Below are 24,709 nucleotides of genomic sequence, written 5' to 3' on the forward strand. Positions count from 1 at the left end.
TATGGCTTCTTTCTTTACTGCTCTAGTAATGTCTAAGTCCAGTATTCGTGTGGGAAAATTGGGGAGGGGAGGAATGTAACCATGTCGGTGGTTGCATCTTCCAAGGCTGCAGGGCTGGTTTGATATACCTTGTTAGTGGTTCAGTTAGGTAATTGTAGGCTCTGACATAATGGTGTTGTGGAGGGTATGTGTGTCTTTAGATCAGGAGTAGGGAACTTCAGGCCCCAGGGCCAAATGTGGCCCTCTAGGCCACTCTACCTGGGCCTTGGGACTCTCTCCAAGTTACACCCCTCCTCAGCTACCCCCTCCTTTAGTATTTTGTCCTGGCTGGAATGTGTCCTAGAACTTTTGTCTTTTGGATAGAAGGCAGAGAGGGGGATGTGAGAGTGTGTAGAAACATCTAGCTAACTGTACAAAGGTAACATTACATAACTTTTACCTCTGGCCCTTCCTACCGCTGGCATGTGGGCCCCGGAAGGTTTCCCATAAAGGTGTGCTGTCTTTGGGCTGAAGCAGCTTCCCTGCCCCTGCTTAGATGGTAAAGTATATTACATCACTCCCTTCAAAATATGATAAATCAGCCCTGCTACATTTGAGGACCCTTCTGCTAATTTAGCTGACTGGAACCCTAGACTTCTGCCCCAAAGTCCAGCTGATGGCACCACTTCCCCTTCTGATCCACTTTTCCCACGTGAGTACTGAATACAGACCGCACTAGAGCACTGTGGGAAGAAGCTACAATGGTGATGCATCAATCTGCTCTTATAACATTCCCTTTTCACTGTACTGTGTGAACAGATAATGAAAAATCTGTTATAGCTTTTATATCACATGAACTATGCCGATAATATACTTTTAGATAATGTATTTTAAACAAAAGCATGTGTTCCAGGGGGAAAGGAATATTCTGGTGGACAACCAAGCCCTAGGCACAGAGCAACATAATTGTCGATTTGCATACTGTGACAGTGGTGTGACTGGGGTAGCCTTTAGGCCAAAGTGATATAAAGCAGTTGTTTTCCTCTACACAGTTACTTTTGTCATTACTCCTTTCCAGGCATGCACAAGCAAAAAGCTGAAACTTGAAAATGCACAGGCAATATATGGCATATTCCACACAGTGCCTAGGCTGTTAGAAGCATATCTAAATTACAGTTCCAAGAGATCCAAGGGCTTGCTGGGATCCAGAGAAGCTGAGAAAGTCTAAGATTTGTACAAATTAAGTCTGCACTGGCAGTTGTATATATTGTCCCTATCAGTAGTAGAGTGGCAAATTCAAAAGTGCAGTGTCTCTTCATGATAATCACTGTCATGCCCCCTCCCCCTCCTTTTTTGCTGTTGGGCTGAGAATAAGATTCTTGTTAATGCCTTTGCTTACCACAACAGATGTTCCTAGGAGCCAATGAGCATGAGAGAGAAGTGTGTTAGCTACTGAGAAGAGTGTTCTCAGGGGCTGACTCACCTCCTTTCACTCAGATTAGGTCCAATCAGCAAGAAAGGACAAGGAAGCATCTTAGGAGACTCTTCTCAGTGGCTAACACTCTCCCTTTTCATGCTGATTGGCTCACAGGATGCCAGAGAGATAGGGGCCCTGCTGGGACCCTGCTCCTAAAAAGGTAAGGGGTCTAAGACCCCCTGAGACCCTGGACGACTATGCCCCTGGTCCATATTATGCTTTATCAGTACCACTCTGCCCAATCTATATCAGGCTTGTTAAACAACCTCTTGTCTGATTTGTCTGTGAATTCAGTGGTGTAGTCATCCAGGGTCTCAGGGGGGCTTAGACCCCTTACTTTTTTGGGAACAAGGTCCCAATGTCTCCAGCATCCTATGGGCCAATCAACATGACAGGAGAGTGTGTTAGCCATTGAGAAGAATCTTCTAACATGCATCCTTGTCCTTTCCTGCTGATTGGAGCCAGAGTGGAAGGAGGAGAGTCAGCTACTGAGAAGACTGTGTAGATCATGAAAAACTATGAATGCTTTAAAAGAAATGGGGCCCCCACAGCATCTCATTGTCCTGATGCGCAACCTATACTCTGGACAAGAGGCTACGGTAGGGACAGAATATGCAGAAACCAGTTGGTTCTCCATCGGAAAGGGTGTGAGACAGGAGTGTATTTTATCATCCTATTTATTTAATCTATATGCAGAACATATCATATGGAAAACGGGATTGGACCAAGATGAAGGAAGTGTAAAAATTGAAGGGAGAAATATCAATAATTTCAGATATGCAGACGATACCATACTCTTAGCAGAAACCAGTAATGATTTGAAACGAACGCTGATGAAAGTTAAAGAGGAAAGCACAAAAACAGGACTACAGCTGAACATCAAGAAGACTAAAGTAATGACAACAGAAGATTTATGTAACTTTAAAGTTGACAACGAGGACATTGAATTTGTCAAGGATTATCAATACCTTGGCACAGTCATTAACCAAAATGGAGACAATAGTCAAGAAATCAGAAGGAGGCTAGGACTGGGGAGGGCAGCTTTGAGAGAACTAGAAAAGGTCATATGCAAAGATGTATCATGGTACACTATAGTCAGGATCATTCAGACCATGGTATTCCCAATCTCTAGGTATGGATATGAAAGTTGAACAGTGAAAAAAGCAGATGAGAAAAATCAACTCATTTGAAATGTGGTGTTGGAGGAGAGCTTTGTGCATACCATGGATTGCAAAAAAGACAAATAATTGTGTGTTAGAACAAATTAAACCAGAACTATCACTAGAAGCTAAAATGATGAAGCTGAGGTTATCATACTTTGGACACATAATGAGAAGACATGATTCACTAGAAAAGACTATAATGCTGGGAAAAACAGAAAGGAGTAGAAAAAGAGGAAGACCAAACAAGAGATGGATTGATTCCATAAAGGAAGCCACAGACCTGCCACAGACCTGAACTTACAAGATCTGAACAGGGTGGTTCATGACAGATGCTCTTGGAAGTCGCTGATTCATAGGGTCGCCATAAGTCATAGTCAACTCGAAGGCACATAACAACAACAAAAACTACAGATGTTGTGGGACTGATTGTCATCAGCCCCCGCCAGAATGGCCACTGATCAGAGGTGATGGGAGTTGGAGTCCAGCAACATCTATTCTAGGGTGTTACAAATTCCTCATCCTTACACTACAGAATAAGAAATAATTTCTATATTGCAAACTGGCCCAGTTAGAGCAGAACAGAGTTAACTCTCCATCCGTGGGTTCTGTGCTTTTCTGCAGACAGTGGGGCCAAGAATAATAATTAGTCCCTGTTATGTAGTCATTTTATATAGTAAGGAAATAACACGATCCCATTTCCAGAAATCCTTCACCCATAGATGGGTGCCAGATACAGTCACTGGATCCAAATTAGATCCCAGTGCAAGTCTCCTCATTCCCTTTCTTTAACCATTGCATTATGAACTGAAGTAATTAGACTAGTAATATAATTAAATTAATATAACACTTAAATTCTACTCCCTCTAAATATGTAAATCAGAACAATTATTAGTAATAACAGAGCTTAGCAAGCCATTAGGAAGGCATTATTGTCTCTATTGCATATGCAAGACAAAATTGGTACAGAAAAGATAATAAATTGCATACTTTATTTGTAGCATTTTTAGCTAAATATATAACTAATGTTGTGACTAACAATCTGTGCATGTATGTGGAGCAAAGCCTTTCTATCTGCAATTAAGTACTTCTGCATATTCTAAGGTGTTCTTGATTAAGGGGCATTCCCTTTGATGTGAAATATTACACATATTAAAAGCCATCTTCTTATCCTAATTGCATCTTTTTCTTTTTCAGCCCCAGTCCTGTGACTCTTCTAATTGGATTCTGTACCTATGACCTGGGTTGCTAAAACTATTAATGATCAACAGAGCAAACACAAATTACCCTCCACACCAACATCTGAATCTGTTTGGTGCTGTTGGATCTGTTATGGCCTGTTCCCTGTTTTGGGGGTACTGCTCCTTTATTTGTGCTTCACATGAGACAATGGCTGTGTTCATATGGAATGCTGAACCATGGTTACAAGGATGAACCTGTGATAGCCTTAGGTTCATACACTCCCCCACTTCTGGCATAGCTGTGAGCAGGACTGAAACATAGGAAGGTGTATATACCAAGTCAGAGCACTGTCCCATCTAGCTCAGTGTTGTCTACATCTAGCTCAGTGTTGTCTACATCTAGCTCATGGATCATGATCAGGAGAGTATTCCAGAACTGTGACACCAGCACATAATATATCCATACCTTTTGCACAACCATTTTATAATTTGGGACAGCACTGACAGCAGAGATCTCAGTGTTCTGACAGGCTTATATGGGAAGAAGTGGTCCTTAAGGTAAACTGGTCCTAGAATATTTAGGGCTTTAAAGGTCCACATCCTTGAATTGGGCCTGGTTTCCTCGAAACAAAGAGGTAAAGGAGCTGACAAATGGTCAGACTTGTACCTTCTGAATGCTGCTTTTGAACCAATTTCCAAACTCTTCAAAAGCAGCCCCACATAGAATGCAGTACAGTAGTCTAGCTTAGAGGCAGGGGATGTGGGGCACAGGTTCACAACTCAAATTTGCATAAAATTGCATATGATAATTTGCATATTATAGATGGTTGTGGGCAAATTAAGATGGCTGGGGTCTCCCCATCACTGCTCTGCAGTGTGCCCATCTACCCTATAAGCAAAGTAGAATGAATGAATGGAGAGAAAGGGGCAAGAGATCAGGATTCAGTGCAAAAAAATGGGTCTTGGTCCCTTGGGCCACTCCCAAACAATACCTCAGCCTAGAGGTAATCAAAACAAGACCAGCCAGGGCCTCTGAGAGGAATTTTATCAGGGGGTACAAAGTTTCTTTTGAACCCCTTCCCTTCTCCATTAGTCATTCTGTTTTTATCCACTACGGTTTTATGCCATGAGCTGTAGCCTGTAAGGTCAAAAAGGGTATGGAAGACGAGAGAGGAGTGGAATGGAGCGCTCTGTTAATTTTCTGCATTTAAGGCCTTATGCTCTTATACTCCATGATAAATATAAATAAATATAAATAAAATAAAAGAGGATCAGAGATAAGAAAGCACATTTAATTTGAACATCTTTGTTTGTGCTACAATACAGATCAGGAGAAAGAATTCACATTGAAACAAGGTAGATGAACTTACTATTTACTTTAAAAAAAGAGCTTTCCTGGCCTTTTTTTGTGAAAAAATTCGAATCACAGCATGAAAATTAATTGTTCTGGCAATGTTTGATTCAATACTTAGCCTGGCCAAATCCACAAGACATTCCTGAGACATTGTAGACCTTAAATAATTCTTAATTAGCTCAAGTTTGCTAAATGACCTCTCTCCAGAAGCTACTGGAAGCTCTGGAAGTTGCTGGAATTGTTAATAGTATTCTTAAGCTAACACAAACATTTGGAAACAGGTCACCAAGTCTGTACTCTGTTAACAAGTTCAACAGATCTAATGGCTTTAACTGTGCATTTACAAAATTTGCTTTATGTACTGAGGGTAAATGTTGCATTTCTTTTCCAAAATCATCACCATTAAGGTGAGCAGGATGTTGCTCTGATAAAGATAAAGCTTTTCTCTCACATCACTTTTGGACATGGTGAGATATTTCCACAAGAAATCAATTTTTTCCGCCAACTGCTTAACAGCATTGAAGCGGACAGTTAATCCTGCTATAACATTGTCTACCAAAACGTAAAACACACACTTTCTGAAGTAGGCCTCTTCTGGAGTATCATCTGTGTCATTCATTTCTTCCAAGTTAGTATCAGGTGTGCTGTCGTCATGCGGCCTTGCCCTCTTGCGCCTAACTCCATCACATCTACGGGAGAGTTTTATTGCTATATTTAGGTTTGACGCAACTAATTTGGCTTCATTCCACATGCATTTTCAGTTCTTTCGAAGTTTTGTCAGCTCTGTGAGGAGAGTTTCTGTGTTTGCTACTTCAACATCCAGTGTGGCATCTTTAGCTTGGATGACCTTGTTGCAAATATCTATGCCAGCTAATATTTTGTACCACACGGCTGACATTAACACACAGGCAAAAGATGTCACATATAATAAAACTCCATGGACTTCATTTCTTGTTTTGGCCGTCAAATTTAGGTCTAGGAGGTCTTCCAGTGCTAATTTAATGCCAGGCAAGTGAGCTGCAAAAGGCTTTACACATTCAACACGATCTGACCATCTTGTTTCAGACATACCATGAAGAGAACAACCAATACAGTTTTGTAGTAATTCCACCACTTAGCACTGGAACTGAACAGGTGGTACACAGTTTGAATTGTTCCAAAAAAGGTTATTGCTTCAGGTATGCATTCAGCATCATCATTTCCACATAACTTGAGTGTGTGACAACAGCAAGGTGAAAAAATTGCTGTTGAGCATTGTTCTTGTATTTTTGCTTGTGCACCGTTTTATTTTCCGGCCATATTTGCCCCATTATGTAGTCTTGAGCTCTACAATCACAGAGGAATAGCATGTTCTTTCAATGTATCAGTTATCAACTGCTTTCTCCCCCTCTTTTGTTGCTACAATCTGCAAACTTGAGAAATCTTTCTTGAATCTCATACTGCGTTTTTTTTAAAAGCGCGTATCTCAAAAGAAATGTTGTTTGTTCAATATGGGAAGAATCTGGTGTGGAATCTACTATTATTGCAAAGTACTTTGCAGATTGCCTCTCAAGCAAAATGTGTTGTTTCACAACATTTGAGCATTCTGCAATAAATTCATTTTGTGAGTCAGAGGACAGATAATGAACTTGAAGCCACTCACTCCTTTTCTGTGACTCCTCTACACTTAGCACATGTTCCTGAAGGACGGGGTCCCACCTGGAGAGCAGTTCAATGAGTCCTAAAAAGTTTCCATTGTTTGAATCACCAATTCGATGGGATGAACCAGTAAATGCTAGACCACGTTCTCCCAAGAAGAGTACAACATCGATGATGCGCTTTAAAATATTGTGCCATTTCACAGCTTCAGTTTTGATTGACGCTTCTAAGATGATGTCAACTCCTGTCTCAGACAGCAGGCGCCTTTCTAGTTCTCGCCAAGCTAGGAAACATTCTCTGTGACTATTGCCTTTTTCATGTTTTGGGATCCTGTAGGAAAGTTTCTGCCACTTCCCATTAGAATCCCAGCCTTCAGCAGATACCAGTGCAGACTTAGACGCAGAAGTGCTAGTCTTGACTGTGTTGTGCCAAAATAATCGACATGGAAAGCAATATAAAGCTTGTTTCTGTTGACTCCAGACAAGCCAGTCTCTTACATGTAGTTCTCCATTAGTGCTTTGAAATTTCAGTATGCTTTCTGGGAACAGTTGATTGCAGGTGTCTTTTGGGAATGTTTTAGGCAGAGGGATGTGACCATTCGTAACATACTCTTCTATTTCCTTTTGAGATGGAAACTCGGTTGTGATACATCCAATGTCAAGGCCTACATTATGATTACTCCTCTCATCTTCCAAATTCACTTCCACATGCGTCTGTATGTCTGTTTCTTTCTGTTTTCCATTTTCATTTTCTGCATCTGCCCCTTCATCAAAATACTGTGCATGATTATCCAAATCAACTGCTCCTTGTTTGGTGATGAGGTTTCCAACAGTTTCTTCTTGCTCCAATTCTGTAGGTGAGTTCAGTGAAATAATTTTTGAAGCAGCACTTAATCCAAATTGAAAGAGTGCTTGTTGATCCCTTTTTTCATTTTCCTCTTGTTCTTGTCTTTTCTTTTCTGGGCTCCTGATTTGGGAGAATATATTTTGGAAAGATGATTTTCTCATCGTGATAGGGTTTAAAGGTTCACACTGCTTACCTTATATGAGCCCTCAAACCGCATTTTTCCTTTCATACTAAAGGGGAAGGGTTAATCTAGCTTCCTAATGACCACGCCCTCTTAAGGTCAAAGTATCCCTTCCTCTTGTTACCTTGGCCACCGAGCATGCTCAGTTTCTTCCAGAGTAAGTTTCATAAAAAATGAAAAAAATCCTCGTTTGATTATTTGTATTTTCAGAATCCAACAGAAATACAAATATTTGTTTGAACAATGTTATGCTTTTTTGCACAAGTTAGGGGGGAAAGAAAAAAAAGCACCATTTGTAGCAGGCTTGCAGAATGGGAGCCAGCAGGAAATGACATAACAAAGGGAGGAAAAGGGAGCTCCCCTCCTTTGGCTCCCGGGCCCCCTTTTTAACCCCAGGCCCAGGTAAGATGTACTCCCTGCACCCCCCTCTCATGGGCCCTGCTGTGTCACAATGTGCCAGGGGAACTGTTTGGTGTGGCAAGGTTTTCTGCAGTTCTGGTGAAGCAAACCATGTATTATTCCTGCTGATGAGGTCAGCTGTATGCTTCACAAATTGTAGATTTACAAGGGTGCAAATACTTTTTGCAAAATTCTCAGGTTTCTCAGAAGAACAGTCACATAGAGGCAGCGCTAATAGTGGCCATAGGGCTTTGGTACAAACTAGGACACAAAAAATCAGTCTTAGTTGATAAAGCAAATGCTGTAAGAAAGTTTTCAGAAATCCTTCTATTTGGTATACCCATAGGCACACTTCAGGAACAAGCTTGAGTACATCATCTTGTGCATACAAAATAATATGAAGATGATGAATGGTTGATTTTGCTGTATGTAAATTTGTTTTCCAATAAATTGCTTTTATAGTGCTTTTTGATATCTGGTATTTATTGTGAGTTGATTTGGGCACAGTTCATTATGGAAAAGCAGGAGATAAATTAAACAAAACAAAAAAACGTAACTAGCAAGCTGTATAAGGGCTAAACTGAAGGGAGCGATCCTGTTATTGTTTATGTGTTTGGGTTTGTCCCCTTTTACTGGAGGAGGTGATGTCCTGTTCACACCCCTCCATCAAAATTTGACAGCAAGGTAAGCCAAGCTTAACTGAAAATGGGCTTGAGAGATCTAACTGGGATGTGAAAAGAAGCACAGACAAAAAGATTAAAAAGAGGTAGTAGAGATGCCCTACAAGTTCTCTGTCCTCCACTGTTCTGCATAGTAGTAGTAGCACACATTGGAGGAGGCACTTTCCTTCTTGCCCTTTTCAGCAGCCTGGGTCTCAGTCATCAGACTCATTTTGTTGGGTGCTACTCATAAGTGCCTGGATTTTACACCCCTCTAGGTCACCTATCCCACATAAGAAATCTTATTAATCACTTAGGAAAGTCTAACCCAGCAAAAAGGTAATGTAAAGACTAAATTCACACAACTGGTGGAATGCTCTTTTGTTTTGTCCTCTAAACCTTAATAAAATAATGATTGTGGCAATCTGGCTATCAAGACCTGTTGTTGCAAGCACAGACTTCAGAAAACCCTTCTAAAGGTGATGGTATACCATAGTACAGTACCTGTCCTGTTCAGGTAAGGCGTTTCCTACAAGCACTTAAAAAAGCTAGAAGCAAGTCATGTGTCCAGTGGTCTTATGGATTCATTGTTCAACTCTCAACTGCGGAGATGAGAAAAGAAAAAACGGATTCCTCTCATTTCTACACTTTCCACAAAGGAATGCACAAGAGTCGGAAAGGTACTTCTGTTTTTCCCTGGGTGTCTGCAGAGCAAGGATGCTCTGTTTACACAGAGCATGTTGAAGGACAGAAGACTATATACGTTACTTGAACTCTGTGGGGGCTTTTCACCTCTGCTATAACAGAGCACGATGTTGATTCTTGTATGAACGGACACGATGGTAAATCAAGATAAAACACAGGCATAGCGTCAAAAAAACAGGCTCGCGTACTACAGGGGATATACGTATCAGCCCAAGCACAACATTACACCACGTCTTTCCGCGTAATAAAGCCCCTTCCCCTTCCCCGGTGAATTTTCCTTTAGAAGGAACAGACATTGATGTTGGCAGGAACATGAGAAAACGGAATTGTGTAAGATCACTTGATAAAAAGACTTTTGCACTTCCACCTTGAGGCTGTGTGATTATTTTGTTCTCAATCATGATATATATGCCTGCCTATACGTATATGAAAGACTGTAAGGCTGGCCAAATCCTACTCTCTTCCACCGCCCCCCCCCAATTCCTTGGTTGTAACGTCTGGGCCGGAGTCTATGCAGTAGCAAATGAGGGAAGCAGAGAGGAGGGCCTGTTTTCATACAGAGAGCTTCCGATGCGCACCATTGGCACTGCCAGGTCCAGAGTACATAAGCTCCCCCCCTCCTTACAATAGGTCTGTCCCAAGCAACAACTTCTCGGTCTTTTTTCGCCGACACAAAATATCCGTAAAGGCGGAGGAAAGTGGGCGAGAAGTTTCGTCTTCTCCTTTAAGAGGCGGAGGCGAGAGAGTTTGCGGAAGGGATCGCTCAAGGAGCGCAAGCCTAGTGGCTGAACAAGTCTCGTGACCGAAGCTAGCCCCGCCTCGACTTCTCCCCCTCCTCAGCCCTCCGCGTTCCATTGTGTGTGTGAGCTGCGTGCGTCCCCGCCTCTCCTTTTTGGCTACGCCCCTTTTTTCTCTTGGCTCATTTCCGGCCGCCGCCGCTCGCTTCCCTCTGAGGAATCGGGAGAGTGAAGAAACAACAGCCGCCATTTTGTTTGTGTGTGAGCGAGTGAGGGGAGGGAGCGAACGAGAGGGACTGAGCTTGGTTGGTAGAGCCTGAGAGGGTGAAAGCAACGACAGAGATCTACGGCAACTCAAGGCCCCTGGCCGGCCAGACCTGAGAGAACCTCCGTGATACACCCACTACACTAGCCTCGCAGCCAGTAGGAGAGTACGAACTCCCGGCTTCGGCTAGAGACTCGGGACCCCGGGTGGACCCCACCCACAGTCCCTTCTGGCTATTGAGCCCGTTCGCGGGGTCAGGAGGCCGCCTGGCTCAGATTTGGAGAGCTGTTTCTTCTCTCTACAACCCCCCCTTTCCCTCGTCTTGCATGGCGGACATGAGACGGAGCCGCTCCAGAAACGCCTGAAGCATCGCGTCTTCGGTTCCGAGGAGAGTCTTGTCCTCTCCGCAGACCAAGCGGTCGTAACCATCCTTATCCCCTAGGGAGGGGGAAGAGGCAGAGAGAAGGGGGGGAGGGGCCGTTGCTGCTGCTGCTTTCTCCTCCTCCTGCTCTGGGATCGATCCCTCCGTCTGACCAGAAGGGGGGCACCCTGCTACAGAGAAAGAAAGGAAGAAAAGGTGGGGGTGAGCCCACCCTCTCCAGCCCCCAGTCCGGGATCTCTGCTGCCTCCGTCGGGACAACAACCTCTCCTCCGCCTCCTTGTTCCTGCACAACAAGATGTGAAGCGGAGACTCCTGGGATTTAGCTTCATCCTCCTCCTCCTCCTTACGGCTCCCCTTTCTGCAGCCATTAGTGACTGGCGAGAAAGGCGCAGGGGGAGTTGGGGACCCTCGACGCGCTCCGTCCGTGACCCCCTTCCCCAGTCCCTTTTTCACTAGCAGTGGGTATACCTCCCCCCCGTTGCAAGCTGGTTTTGGAAAGAGAGGGAAGGAACTGCGAGCAGAGGAGAGAGATTCCTTTTTTTCTCCTCTCCTCCTTCGCCCGCCTCCTTGTGGCGATGAGGAGGAGGAGGACGACGCCGAGGAGGAAGAGGTTGATGGCGGCGGCGAAGAGGCAGCAGCAGGAGGAGAAGACGACGACCCCCCGGAGAATGAAGATGGTGGTGTTGGCGGCGACAAGGAAGCACCAACAGCCCCAAAGCCGGATTTAATTCGACTTGTAAATCCATCAAGCCCTCATATTTGCGTTTGGGGAAGGTTTTGTTCTGTTCTTTTCATCCTTGTTTTTCCCTGTGGGCCGGATAAAAGACTGCTTCCACACCCTATTTCCCATCTCTGTTCCCCCTTAGTCGCTGCTACCCAACGGAGATCAATCCCGAGGGGCAGAAAAAGAGGAACTTTGTCCCTTTCTTCTTCAGTTCCTTCTCTTATTGTTGTTCAATTGATTCAGGATCCAAGAAGAAGACTGACGGCTTTGGGGAACCCCATCTTTAACTTGGGTTCTGTTTGTCTAAAAAGAATTAAAAATGGCCGAGAATGTGGTGGAGTCGGGCCCGCCTTCAGCAAAGAGGCCTAAACTCTCCTCACCGGCGCTCTCTGTCTCTGCAAGCGACGGCACAGGTCAGTCTCCCTTTTTACCTCTCTGCATTTGGGTCCTTTCCTTTCCCTTTGGATGTCCCCCCCTTTTTTTTTTTGCACAGACTGCTTCTCACTACCCTTCTTAAGGCCCTCTTTCTTTTTGCCTTTCTGTGTATCCACTTTTCCTCTGCACCTTGCTGCATCAATCACATTGGATGTTGAATTGCTGCTGCCCTTTCTTTGAAGGGGCTAAAAGCAAGTCTGTCTTGTTTGCTTACCCATTTGACTGTTCTGCAGAAATTGAAACCTTTGTAAAATAAAATAATTGATTATAGTGTAAATCATTACACAAATATAATTTACATTTTAGTGCATAAAGATTCTTATTTTTTGTAAAATCTTGCTTTTTAAAGATGAGGCATTCAGTCTGAAAATAATTTTTAAATTTGATCAATATTCTGATGGATGATTCTTGTTTCCTCCACCATTTCTTTCAAATCCACAAAATATTCTTAAACACTAGCATCCATACGTGTAGGAGAGAGGTAATATATGTTGGTGAATAAGGTTTGTATCTATATCTTTGTTAATTAGTTCACTTGATTTACCTTAAGAAACACTATGGAGCCACCTTCTTATTCTTTTGCATCTTCTCTGCTTTAAGACCAAAATGTCTGAAATTCCCATGTTGTCTTCCTGGATTTGTGAGGATGAATACAACTACTCTTTTCTATCTTGGCTGTATTTTAATATGAGATTATTTGAGATTCTTTAGAAACCAGCCAGTTTGTATGGAAGCCATAGGATTCCTTAGCAATTAGGAATGCAAGTTACAGGTGTTCAGTTGGTAACAAATGTTTACTGGCTGTCCTAGAAGTTCAGGGAACTGAATCACTGTAGAATGAAACTGTCTATACAAGAGGAGCATTTGGGTATTGCTTTTCTGAACCGTATAGGTATGGGGAGTAAGTGATCAAACTGCAGTCGTTCTTAACTCACTTTATCAGAGAAGAGGTCTTCAGCCACACATCTAGGCATTGTGGTTACTGATGGTAGCCAGTCTTGTACTGTATACTGAACTTGTTTATGCTACTTCATATGTGAAGGCAGGGGGAAAATGGCTGATCTTGTTTGATGCACAAGATATTTATGTCTACAGCTGTCTTAGCATTCGTTGCTGGGCAGTGTTTTTATTTGAATCCACTCTGCTTAAGATCTCTGTAGTAAGTTTAGGAACTGGAGACCATTTCAAATGAAGTGGCATTAATTACACTATTTATTGGGGTGCTAAGTTTATCTAAATATCAACAGGTTTCATTTTACTAGTAAGAAAGCAGAATTGAAAGCTATTTCCAAAAAGCAGATAGGTAGTGCAGTATTTCTGTGTATTGTGTTAGATTGGTATTTAGATTCATATATCCTTGAGTAGAGAGAATGAAAATATGTAGATTGGTCTACAAAGGTTGCAACCCTATGCAACCTTTAAGAATAAACCTAATTGAATTCAATAGCTCTTAACTCCTGACTAGACATGCCTAAGATTGTGCTTCAAGTCAGTGGAATCCTGCACATATTTACTCAGTAAGTCCCATTGTGTTTTGGTTCCTATTGGAACTTGAAGTGCAATCCTAACCATGTCTACTCAGAAGTAAATCCAACTGAGCTAAATGAATTTTACTGCAAGATTGGTGTGATTAGGATTGCAATCTAATTTACTAGTGACTGTGTTTTAAGATTGCATTCTCTGTAGTTGAGTATAGTGAATGATTCCTCGTCCCATGAAAATCTTATTACCCAATTGGAATCTATCCTCAAGAAACATATTTCAGTTGTATTGTTTTGTTTTTCTATATTTGTAGTAAGCCATTTTATCACTTTCTCTCCACCTTATTTGAAAAGTTTACTAGACCAAGCTTAGTTTCTTGTAGTGGTTATTTGGCTTGTTACCTACATTCAAAGTAACTATTACCTCATGCTTTTGACTATTAACAAATGATATCAATAATGGCCATTTTGACTGAATCCTCATTGAAATACTAGTCAACTGGAGATGTTGAAATGTAATGTTAATAAAACTGGATTTGGAGAAAATGTTAAATATTTTCAGTATACTGCAACTAGGGCTAGTCAAGTTTAATCTCCAGTATTGCTCTTTCCCAGAGGTTAGATTGTACAGATACATTATTTCGTTTTCAGAATCTGCAAATATGTTAATAGCTCTTATTTGTGGTGTGTTCAGAGCATGGCCGTGCAGAAAAGTCATTTAAAAGATACTAACATGTGGTATGGTAGTAAACCTCATTTCGGAAACAAACTAGTAGCCTCCCCCTCACCCACCCAATGCTGCGTCACAGTGCTGCATCTTTTTCTAGCTAATAGAAGCCCTAGCTGCTTTATTTCTGTGTTCTTGTTTTGGTGCCTTACAACATATTTAACACAAGTTTGAAGCCATATGTAGTTAAAATATTTCAAATAAATGCTAAATTAATTTGGGGTATAAAAGCAAATTAAAAATAAAAAGCTGTTAAAATATTATTTCCAGGATATGTCCTTGCCATAAGAGTAGTTGATAATCTATACAGCTTTTCTGTCTCTTTGCTGAATAGCAATACCATTGGTTAGAATTTCCACATCACTTATATTAACTGTTATCAAAACTTCAGAATGCAATGTTTTCCCTTTCCTCCAACAAGTAAGTTTTATTTGCTATAGCAATTAGTAATACCTTGCATATTGAGCAGACTTCCTATAGGACTGAGATGTCTTTCATTATTTGATTATAACCAAGCTGTGTAGTCCTGTATAAACGTAGTAGAAAACACAAAATTAGAGCACAATGCAAACATGTGAATAGAGAGAACTATACCATATCCATAAAGTTAATGCATTATGCTATGAAAGCTCTTACCAAACTGTTTTAATTTAGTTGTGTTTTTGTCAAATAAAACATACCCTACAGTAGATTAGTTAATGTGAAAATACAAGTTTGCATTTCAGTTGTATTTTTGCAGTTCAGATATGTACAGAACTCTGGGTAAAATTAGGATATCGTCCAAATACATATAAAGTTGATGTATGTTAGACAATGAGGCACGAAGTAGGTGAGGACTTCACAGTTTCAGCCTATTGCTACTGGTAGGAATGTGACTGTTTTTCAGTCTGAGACTAATATGCTTACAAACTACCTTTTTCCAGTAACAAATTGTTTCTATCTTGCCTACTTTGCAGCCAGAGAAGAAACTGTAAATATGTGAAGTATACATTCAAAACAGCTTAAAAGGTCCAACAATTCTGGTTCCATAGGTCAGGATCCAAAGAGCTGCTTTAGCCATACCCAAAGGGCTTGACATGCTTAGTGTGACTTTTACCCCCCCCCTTCCAAAAAGTGCCTTTAAAAGTCCCCTCAGTTTCAAACAGATTTTGGGACGAGGCGGGAACTCCTATTTTAAAAATCATAGAATCAAATCCCTTTTGAGACCTGGTAATAGTTCCATGGCCCTAGATCCTGGCTATAGGTCTCATTAGCCTTACTTCTTAGTTTTGTGTATTACATTTCTTGTTGTGTGCTTATTTCTCTCTCTGTGAACCTAATTAGAATTGTGATTTTGATCTGCAAAATGTATACCTTTCTACTGTCTGAATTTTAAATCGTGTTCAAAATTGTTTTTCCTCTAACAGATTAGCATACTTCCAAATGTCTAAAGTACAGTGATACTGTATTTGATACTTAATTTGGTATGTGTGTTTTCAGTTTAGAACAAATCAACTTCAATCATGCCTTGCTATCTGTTTCTGAGGTTGTCAGAAACTAAATCATGGTTTCTCAACATATACTTTGCAGTCACTTGAATTTTCCCTTTTGTTCTACTCTTTTCCAGCTGACTCTTCTGGGATTTTGCAGCTGGGATATATTCATTTCTGCATGAAATGAGGATAGAAAAATACTATAAAGAAATCGTTTATACATTTTTCAGTATTTGGCACAATATAAACTTATCCAATGGGCTGTAGTACTTATAGCAACCTTGTTAATACTCTATACGTCTCCTGTCCCTGTCACCACATAGCAGGAATTCCTTGCCATTGTCCTTGGACTCATGAACACCAGGGAAGAGGTGTCAGTGCTGTTGTCCTTTTTCATAGCAAGCAGTTGAGCATAGGGACCAGTTCTCCAGTGGTAGATCTCTTGGACCTGGGAGCCCCCAGGAAATAGTGGCAGCAAGCCATAATGCCTCAATTTCAGGCTGCACAGGTGATTGGCTTGGCCATTCAAAATAGAGCAAGTAGCCCTGGCAGAATTAGGAGAGTACTGAACATGTAACAGCATTAGGTCTCTGTGTGTGGCCTCTGCTGCTTCTTTTAGTGATAAAGCAGCATTGCCCAACCTGATACACTTCAGATGTTTTGGAGTACAACTTCCACCAATTCTGACCATCGGTCATACTGGCTAGGGCTGATGGTAATTGAAGTCTAACATCAATTGGAGGGTGCTAAGCTAGAGAAGATTGTGCTAATTTTTTCCTAATCTTGCAGTAACCTAAGGAGTTCTGTTCCCACACTCACTGCAAGCAGTTGTTACTCGCCCTAGGTGAGTAGAATGTAATATGGCTGCCTTGTAGGTAATGGTGTCAGTAGGTCATAGTAGGCTATGAGGTAACATCACCAATAACTTTGAGCAGCAGGGTTTGCATTATTGTAGCAAAGAAGAAACACAGTAGAAAGTACATTTGTGGCTTATCCTCCAAGACCATACTCTTAATTTTTTTCTTAAGAGACAAAATAAGAATGCCTAACTTGGATATTGTCAGACTTTAAAAACCCTCACTCTCATCTTTGGACGGCAATCCAGAGGACTGTGTACTTTTTTCTTTCCCACATATATTTTCAAACTGAGTTAAAAAGTTTTGAAATCAGTTGTTTCACTGTCTACAGGTGTTTATAGTTTCCTAACCTTTTAAGGAATGTGATGGCCAATTTTCCTTACTGTCTTCTAATCTGGGGAGTTGAAAAATGCAAGTTTGTTATAGAGAGGGTAGCTCTTCAGTTCTAGGTGCATGCGACAATAGTAATGCAATTGTTAAACAATATACAAGAATGCTGAGTTGCAGTCCCTGTAAACATACACAGGAATAAGTGCCAGCGAAATCCAGAGGTCGGGATTTACTTCCAAGTAAACATGCTTAGGATACTGATACACCACACTTTATAAAATTATACCACCATAAATAGTGTGGCATTGTATTAAGCCAAAAGAGACGCACATAGGTGCAGATACCCATTTCCAAGCAATTGGTGCAGTCTTTGTATGTTGCAACTCAAGCACTTAACACTGTTTGTTAGGGGATAAACTGTCAATATCATTAGTGCTATCATATCTGAACAAAAGCTAAGGAGCTTGCAGGTGGATCCAAACTAAATCCAACAAGTAACTTGAATAATACATTCAGCAGAATCTTCAAAAACAGTCTCATTTATCTTTGATCACTAATCATGCAAACATTTATACTAGACTTTATAGAAAACTTACATATTGCAATTAAAATACATTGTATTAGCTGGAAGCATTCAATATTTTTGGTATCTAAAAGCAAACAGGTACCTGCGTAAATCTGTTGCAGTTTAGCTTCAGAACCTTTGTGCTACATATTGTAGGTGAAGTAACACCTCAAATAAAAGCTTTTAAAGACTACATCAGTGGATCAGAATAATTCTTCTGCAGTCTGTGAATGCTTGAAAAATGAGCTTGTATTTGTTTTGGATTTGTTTTGCAAAGGGGCAGCAATATTTGCTCTGTTGCAGCAAGGAAGAAGTTGTGGCACTTGCAAGACCAAGGCTGCAATACCGGCCCAGCACTGCATCAGCTACTCCAGGGCATTGTGGGAAATATTTAGATGGTGGCTCATACCTCTGCCACCAGTTAAGCTTGTGGAAGGCAGCCCACCAGAGGGCACTTTGCCAAGGGCTTCCTCAGATCTGGAGCTGGTCCTGCTGCAATCCTAAACATGCTTATTGTAAGTCATAGAATTGCACGATAACATCTATTGTGGTATAGGCTTTGTGAAATGCATGGTATTCTCCTGTGTCGTATACAGGTGCATAGTAATTGTAAGCAGTTGAGTCAAAAGACCATGAGATTTAAAGTGTGACCAGGAGCTTTGTCAAGTTTTCATGCAGAATTGAATGGACCTTGCAAATAACAAGTTTCTAGTTAACTTTTTGTTAGTGGCTTATCTGCTGATTCATATGTAACTAAAAAAAAGTATATGGAAAAAATCCTAGGAAATACATGTAACATCCATCTGTCTTAAGATTTGGAGAACTGAAAAAAACACCTTGAGAGGAAAGTGGTGGGGATCTATTTTGTCTTGGTGTAACTTCAAAGGAACATAGTGAAAAATCATGTGGTAGTTGCATAGGTAATGCTCAAATCTGATTTTGTTAATAGATTCTGACCAAAGACAAAACAAAACAGGTTTTGCAGGTGAACATCCAGATCTATTTCACCTTAATATAACGTGCAATGCTTTGCCTGAACTCTGTCCAAGAACATGACAATTTATAGCTAATTTGTGAGTACTAGCTTCAAGTAACCAAGTACTCATAAGCAATCTTGTACAGCTTTTGAATATAAAAACTACTTACAGTTTCCAGCTACTTTCTCTTAAAGACAAGTACTACAGCACATGCAGGCAGTTAGTGTTTGTTTCAGAGCTTTCCCTATGTCTCTGGTAAAGGGAAAAGTGTTTGAAAGGAACTCTAATCTGTTGATAAAGACTACACACATGGACTTTTTGCTGATGAGTCATTTTCTTTATTGACTGGGTCTTGATTTCAAAAAGGATATCAACTCTAGAGCTCTTGCAAAACAAAGCAGGAGTCATCTGTTGTAAAGTACTAGCTCTGACTGAGTTTGGTCAGCACTGAGCTGAGCACATCCAATGGATTTAACTTTTGAAGGGCTAAGCTCGCGCAGGGGACTGTAATGAAAATTGTGAGCTCTGAGTTGCCGTCTAATAGCTCGGGGGCAGTTTACAGTTACTACTGGTGAGAAATGACAAGTCTGATGATGGTTAGTCACTTTTTCTTAACTGGTATACGCTTGGGAATGTGTTTGGGGTCTCCTACATGAGCCTACCCTTTTCTGGGTTTCCCTGCCTTCAGAAGTGAGGCAAGCTGCGGTTAAGGAAAGGGTCTTTTTTATTCAGGTGCTATAGTTGTGGAATGCTGTCCCTACAGAGGGTCATCTGACATTGACTCACGTATCTTCTATGCCATGTGAAGACTCATTTCTATTTTCTGTTTTTAAATGTTCTGATCTTATGCTAGGATTGTAGTTTTGATCTTGTTGGTGTTTTAGTAATGAAAGATGTTTGCTTTAAAACCATAAATCAGTCTGAAAGTTGCAAGACAGTAGTAAACATAAAAATTACCCATGGTTATTCCTTGCATTTCATGGGCTTTTGGCCCTACGATTTACAACTTTTCCTCTCTGGTAGTTATATATAATTGGTACAAATCAGAGTATGCTTCATGAACGTGGTGTAAGCTGTAGCTGGCTAGTTGCAACAGTAGCACTACCACCATACAAATATATAGTAAAAAAAATAAGGTTTATTTCTTCCCCAAATGCATATTCTGGGCCTAGTCCGTGTATCCTGCAATGATTTCTTTTGGTTTTATAGCAGAAAGGTCTGATCTCACACTTCTCTGAAAGTGTCTACAGTCCTGTAGATTAACTTTTGTATCTAGTTTTACACTGAATATTTGGTAGACTAAAACTAGCCTGAATGGAGACTTGGGTCCAGATTTTAAATTGCTCCTGTGCTTTAACTGATCTTCCCCATGCCATTTTTTTCTACTAAAAATGTGTCATTTCTTGGAAGAGATGTGTTGGATGGGTTCAGATGTGGGAAATATTTCCTGAGAGTACTTTGGCTTCTCGTTTGTCTACCTTCTTTGATGTTTCTTCCATATAATCGTGTCCAAAATAGACCTTGGAAATAGTGGGAGAACTTCAAGCTACTGTATTTGAAGGAAAAATTAAAATGTTTACCCTTCTGTCAAGCTCTGAAACAGTTTATTGATTACAGAAATCTAGATTGAATACAGAATGGGCATTCAAAAATAGGCATTCCATTTTGTCATGCAACACTACAGGAATGTTGATGATTTTGAAATGAGACATTTTGTTGATGTTTAAGCCTATTTTACTGAAATATTGAATATTTTAATATAAGTACTGTAAAAGTTGATTTAGTTTTTGATATAATTGCTGTGTGTAGTGTTGCATTCTAACTAACTAGGCTGCATTCTAAGGGATAAGCTCCATTGACAAGTACACCACTTAAAAGTAAATATATTTAAGATTGAGTGATCATATTCTCAGTTCTGCAAACAACTTAATATTCTACCCAAATAACAAATCTGAATGGTGCATCAGATGTCCTTGTAATTTGTCAGTTTCCTTATTCCAACTTCAACCTGCAGTCGGAAAGCTGAGCTGAATGTTTTGTAGGAAACTTAATTGTCGTTAAGACAGCTAAATTTAGTGTTCAAAGTTCTGCTAAAGGTGATTAATATTCATCTAAAGCAGGATGGAAATAGGGTTGCAGTATGATGGTTATTAGTATTGGAAAACTAATGCTTTTGTGATTTAATGAATGAAAAATCTTGACCAACAATTGAGAGTGTTTTCTTCAAGTAAGTGAAGAGCTACTCACCATAGAAAACTGTTTGTGTACATCAAGGATGGGGAATTGGCTCTGGCCAGAACTTTCTCTCCTTTTCTAGTGGGCCAAGTTTAATGGTTGGGTGGGGTCATCCACCTGTCAATTGCCTGATGTCACAATGATGTCAGGTAACTTGCATTTGCTTGCACAGTTTAAATATGAATTCCATGAGCAAGGGCACAATGCTTTGTAAGTACCAATGATCAGCTGATTGTCTGCTGACCTAGTGTAGTGCAGTACAGTAGGGCCCTGCTTTACGGCGCCTCACTTTACGGCGTTTCACTAATGCGGCAGTTTCAATTAGACGCAATTAGACTAAAGCCCCACTCATGTGGCACTTGTTCCACTTTTACGGCGGTTTTCGGGCATTGCGCACCATTCTATTCAATGCGTTCCGCTTTTCAGCGGTTTTTGCTTTTCGGCAGGGGTCCGGAACGTAACCCGCCGTATGAGTGGGGCCCTACTGTGCTCATCTTTCCTGATAGAGGTACTCATTCTCCTTTCTGTTAGAATGCATATGATCAGCACTTGGTGTGGAGCATCCCTTCCCTATCAGACATGTTTATATCAGAGCAGGCCATTCTGTGGCAGTTATGAGCTGTTTCCACTCCTCACAGGGGTTACTGCTGTCTAACCTGAACCATCTTCCCAAGAAAGACTTGAGCGTGGTAATGGCGCATGGTGGGTTGGGATGCTAGGTTGACTTTGGCATAGTATGATGCGCAAACCAGGCCCAAGTTAAACCACAGTTTATTAAACAACACCATAACCAAAAGTCTCCCCACAGATGATCTAACAGACATTTGGCTTGTTTTTTCCCTGTCTCTTTCTGGCCTGGTTTGTACTCCCTGCCCAATATCTGAAAATGTATGCAGTGTCTTTCTACTGCCATTGCCTCAGTGGGATACTATGCTTCATCCCGTTGGCAGACTTTAAGACTGAGGGTGTGGAAATCTTCTTAAAGCAGCACCCAAAGTTCTTGGCACGGTCCAGTTTATTAACCCTTTCCTTCCAGTGCTCTGCTTTAATCCCCTACTCACCAATTACCCTAAATGTTACTCTGTAACATTATTCCTCTCCCCCATTAAGGGATTGTATCAGAGTGGGAAGACACAACCTAACATTGTTGGTAGCACTCTTAGAAAGGGATGTTGGTACCGGTGGAGAGGAGGGACTACTTTTCTTTCACAGGCAAGATTACGTATTCCAGAACCTAGCACTTATCTCCTGGGGAAGGGGATGAAGGGTGAGACTACATTGTGTGTGCGCGTCTTGGTAGGTTTTAGAAATATCTAAAGGGGAATCAGTGTATTGCTGCTGCTGACATCACCTCACTTCACCTATCTCATCCCTCTCAATCCTCCACATGCTGGTGCTTCAGGGTGGTCAGAGGTGTTCCTCTGTCCTCTTCTTAAAATCTAGCCTGGGGGCTTTTTCAATATGCTTAGAATGGAGTGCAGCTGTAAATTTAATGGAGCTTACATTTGAGTAGATATGTAGGGGATTGTTCTATAATGGGGAGGAAAGAGAAGAAAAAATTGTGTCAATGGGGAGTTGGGAAGAATATCCATCAAATGGCTGCTTGTGGGGAGTAACTTAGGATAAATTTGTCTTAAGGTTTTTCTCTTGCTTTTAAATTATTATTAAAAGCCCCATACTCACTTACGCAGGCATGACTTGTAAAATGCTACCAACAGGCTTTTAAGCTTTTAAATGGGAGTGGAGAAAGCTGGTCATCATGGGAAATAGTCCATTTAACTTTCCGTTTACATTTTCAGCTCCACATCATTACTGCTGGGCAGTGTAGGTGGGTCAGAGCAGATAAATTTCTGTTAAGGAATACAATCTTATTAAGAGACAGCTGTGAAGTGAAGCCTGGAGATGGAGGAGTTGGGCAGGAGAAGGATCCTGTTAACAGGCAGATCTAGCAGTGACATCATCTTCTCTAACACAGCTGGAGAGTTGCTGAGCATAGGAAACGGTTTCATTTTTCAGCTATTCTTAACTAGTGTGCATCTACCTTGGAAGGTGATTTGGGTGGATCAGACAAACCATACTTAAACCATAGTTGAGGAATTGTTCTGGTTCGCACATAACTCTAAACGAGGTGGGGAACTGAATGTGCTGGTTGGCTAGATCCTTAATTCTCCCACCTCCCACGTGCCAACTTTGACAGGTGAGTGGAGCAGGTTACAGCAAACTCCTCTAAAGTCTGTTTGAAAGCAGAGTTTGTATTCATACCATACCTTCAAACAGATTTTTTTTTGCAGGCGGATTACAGAGGGGAAAAAGGCCAATTGCAGGTGTGGTTTGAAAACATATGGTGCTGCAAACAGCCAAAGTGGAGCTTACTGGCAGTGGAGCCATGTCCTTCCTGCCCCACACCTGACATAACATAACTTCAGCTGCGTGGCAGGCATGGTTTGGGGAAAATGGACTTGCAGGTGAAATTGGGGCACACACTGGGCCTAATTAGGCCCATGCTGCTGTAACCATAATTAATACGGTTTTTAATTTTAATATGGGCTCCTGCTGGGAGGAAGGGATGGATATAACTCAAATAATAAATAAATAAAATAATATCAGTCAGCCAACAACAAACCATGACTTATTCTTGCTAACAAACTGTAGGTGAAGTGCTGTGCTGAGTTCCCACATAAGACCAAACCATGATTTAATATTATTTGTGAACCAGGCTGTTCTCTCTCAGTAATATGGAATTGGTAGATCTTTTACTGAGATATAAAATTGCTGAATATGTAAAACATGTGAATTACATAATTGTCTTCAAACAAAATGAATGTTCACTGCCCAAAAACTGAGCAGGTTGTTGCATGTTTGGTTTGGTTTAAGTCTGTGGATATCTGTGGATAGTTAGTGTTCTTTCTGGCTAGAATCCTGAATCTAGAATCCTAGAATCCTAGGTGAATCCTGCTAGTTCTCAAGTTTTGGAAATGAAAGTCCAGAGCATATAAAGAGCTGTTGTAATTGTTGAATTGTCGTTGCAATTATTTATTTCTTCTGTTGTGTGGATAGACAGACGCACTAATTAGCTGCTGTATAACATTTGACAGCTGAGGCTTGTAGCATTGAAAACCTAAAAAGTGTTGTTTAAAAGGTTCATGATCTTTCAAGGGTATTTTTAGAAACTCATCTTCAGGGACTATACACTCTTACTACCACACATATTGGTGTGGATGCTGTGTAACTGAAGTTTATTTTCATGGTGCAGGGTATATATTTATCTCTCTCCATACTTCAGCAAGAAGGAAGAATTTCTTATACTGGCACATGAAGAGACATGGTGTTGCCTAATTAGTCCCTGGTATAGCACAGTGGGGAGGAGAGCCTGGCTAGGAGTCCAGAGTCTGTGAGTTCAAATCCCCGCTCGTGTCTCCCAGGTGTAAAGGGCCAGCTAAAGATCACCCCCACAGTGAGTGGCTCAGGAGTTATGTGCCCTGACACCTGTGCAGCCGTGGGCAAGCTGCATAGTCCCAAGGAGCCCAGTTGCCCCCCAGCTGGCAGTTGTGGACAAGGAAGGGGCTGGCTTGTGCAGCTGTGGCAAGCTGAGCAGGCCCTAGCCAGCTGGGGAGGACTAGCCTCAGAGGGAGGCAATGGTAAACCCTCTCTGAATACCGCTTACCATGAAAGCCCTATTCATAGGGTAGCCATAAGTTGGGATCGACTTGAAGGCAGTCCATTTCCATTTTTTCATTTAACTTCAGATGTGAACTTGCTAGGGGTTGTCATCAGCTACTGTTGTTTTGCTTAGCTTTCATCTTTGGTATTGTCTTAATACTGACCTATCTTACAGGGCTGTTTGTAAGGTTTACCAAATACATGTCTGGAGTGCTTTGAGCTCTTTGACATGTGGCATGGGTGGGGAACCTCTAGCTCATGGGCCTAATTAGGCCTGGCATAG

General features: G+C 41.3%; 1 protein-coding gene across 1 annotated transcript in view; it reads left to right on the forward strand.

Moving 5' to 3' along the window:
* Positions 1-10,445: 10,445 nt before the first annotated feature.
* The window catches only part of EP300 (E1A binding protein p300), a 100,360-nt gene continuing 86,096 nt past the window's right edge, over positions 10,446-24,709 (forward strand). Inside the window, exon 1 of the mRNA XM_061639242.1 lies at positions 10,446-12,100. Coding sequence (XP_061495226.1) covers positions 12,007-12,100 — 94 coding nt within the window. The 5' untranslated portion in view covers positions 10,446-12,006. The remainder of the gene's footprint in view (positions 12,101-24,709) is intronic.

The sequence above is a fragment of the Rhineura floridana genome, chromosome 8, assembly GCF_030035675.1.
Source record: "Rhineura floridana isolate rRhiFlo1 chromosome 8, rRhiFlo1.hap2, whole genome shotgun sequence".
NCBI lineage: Eukaryota > Metazoa > Chordata > Lepidosauria > Squamata > Rhineuridae > Rhineura > Rhineura floridana.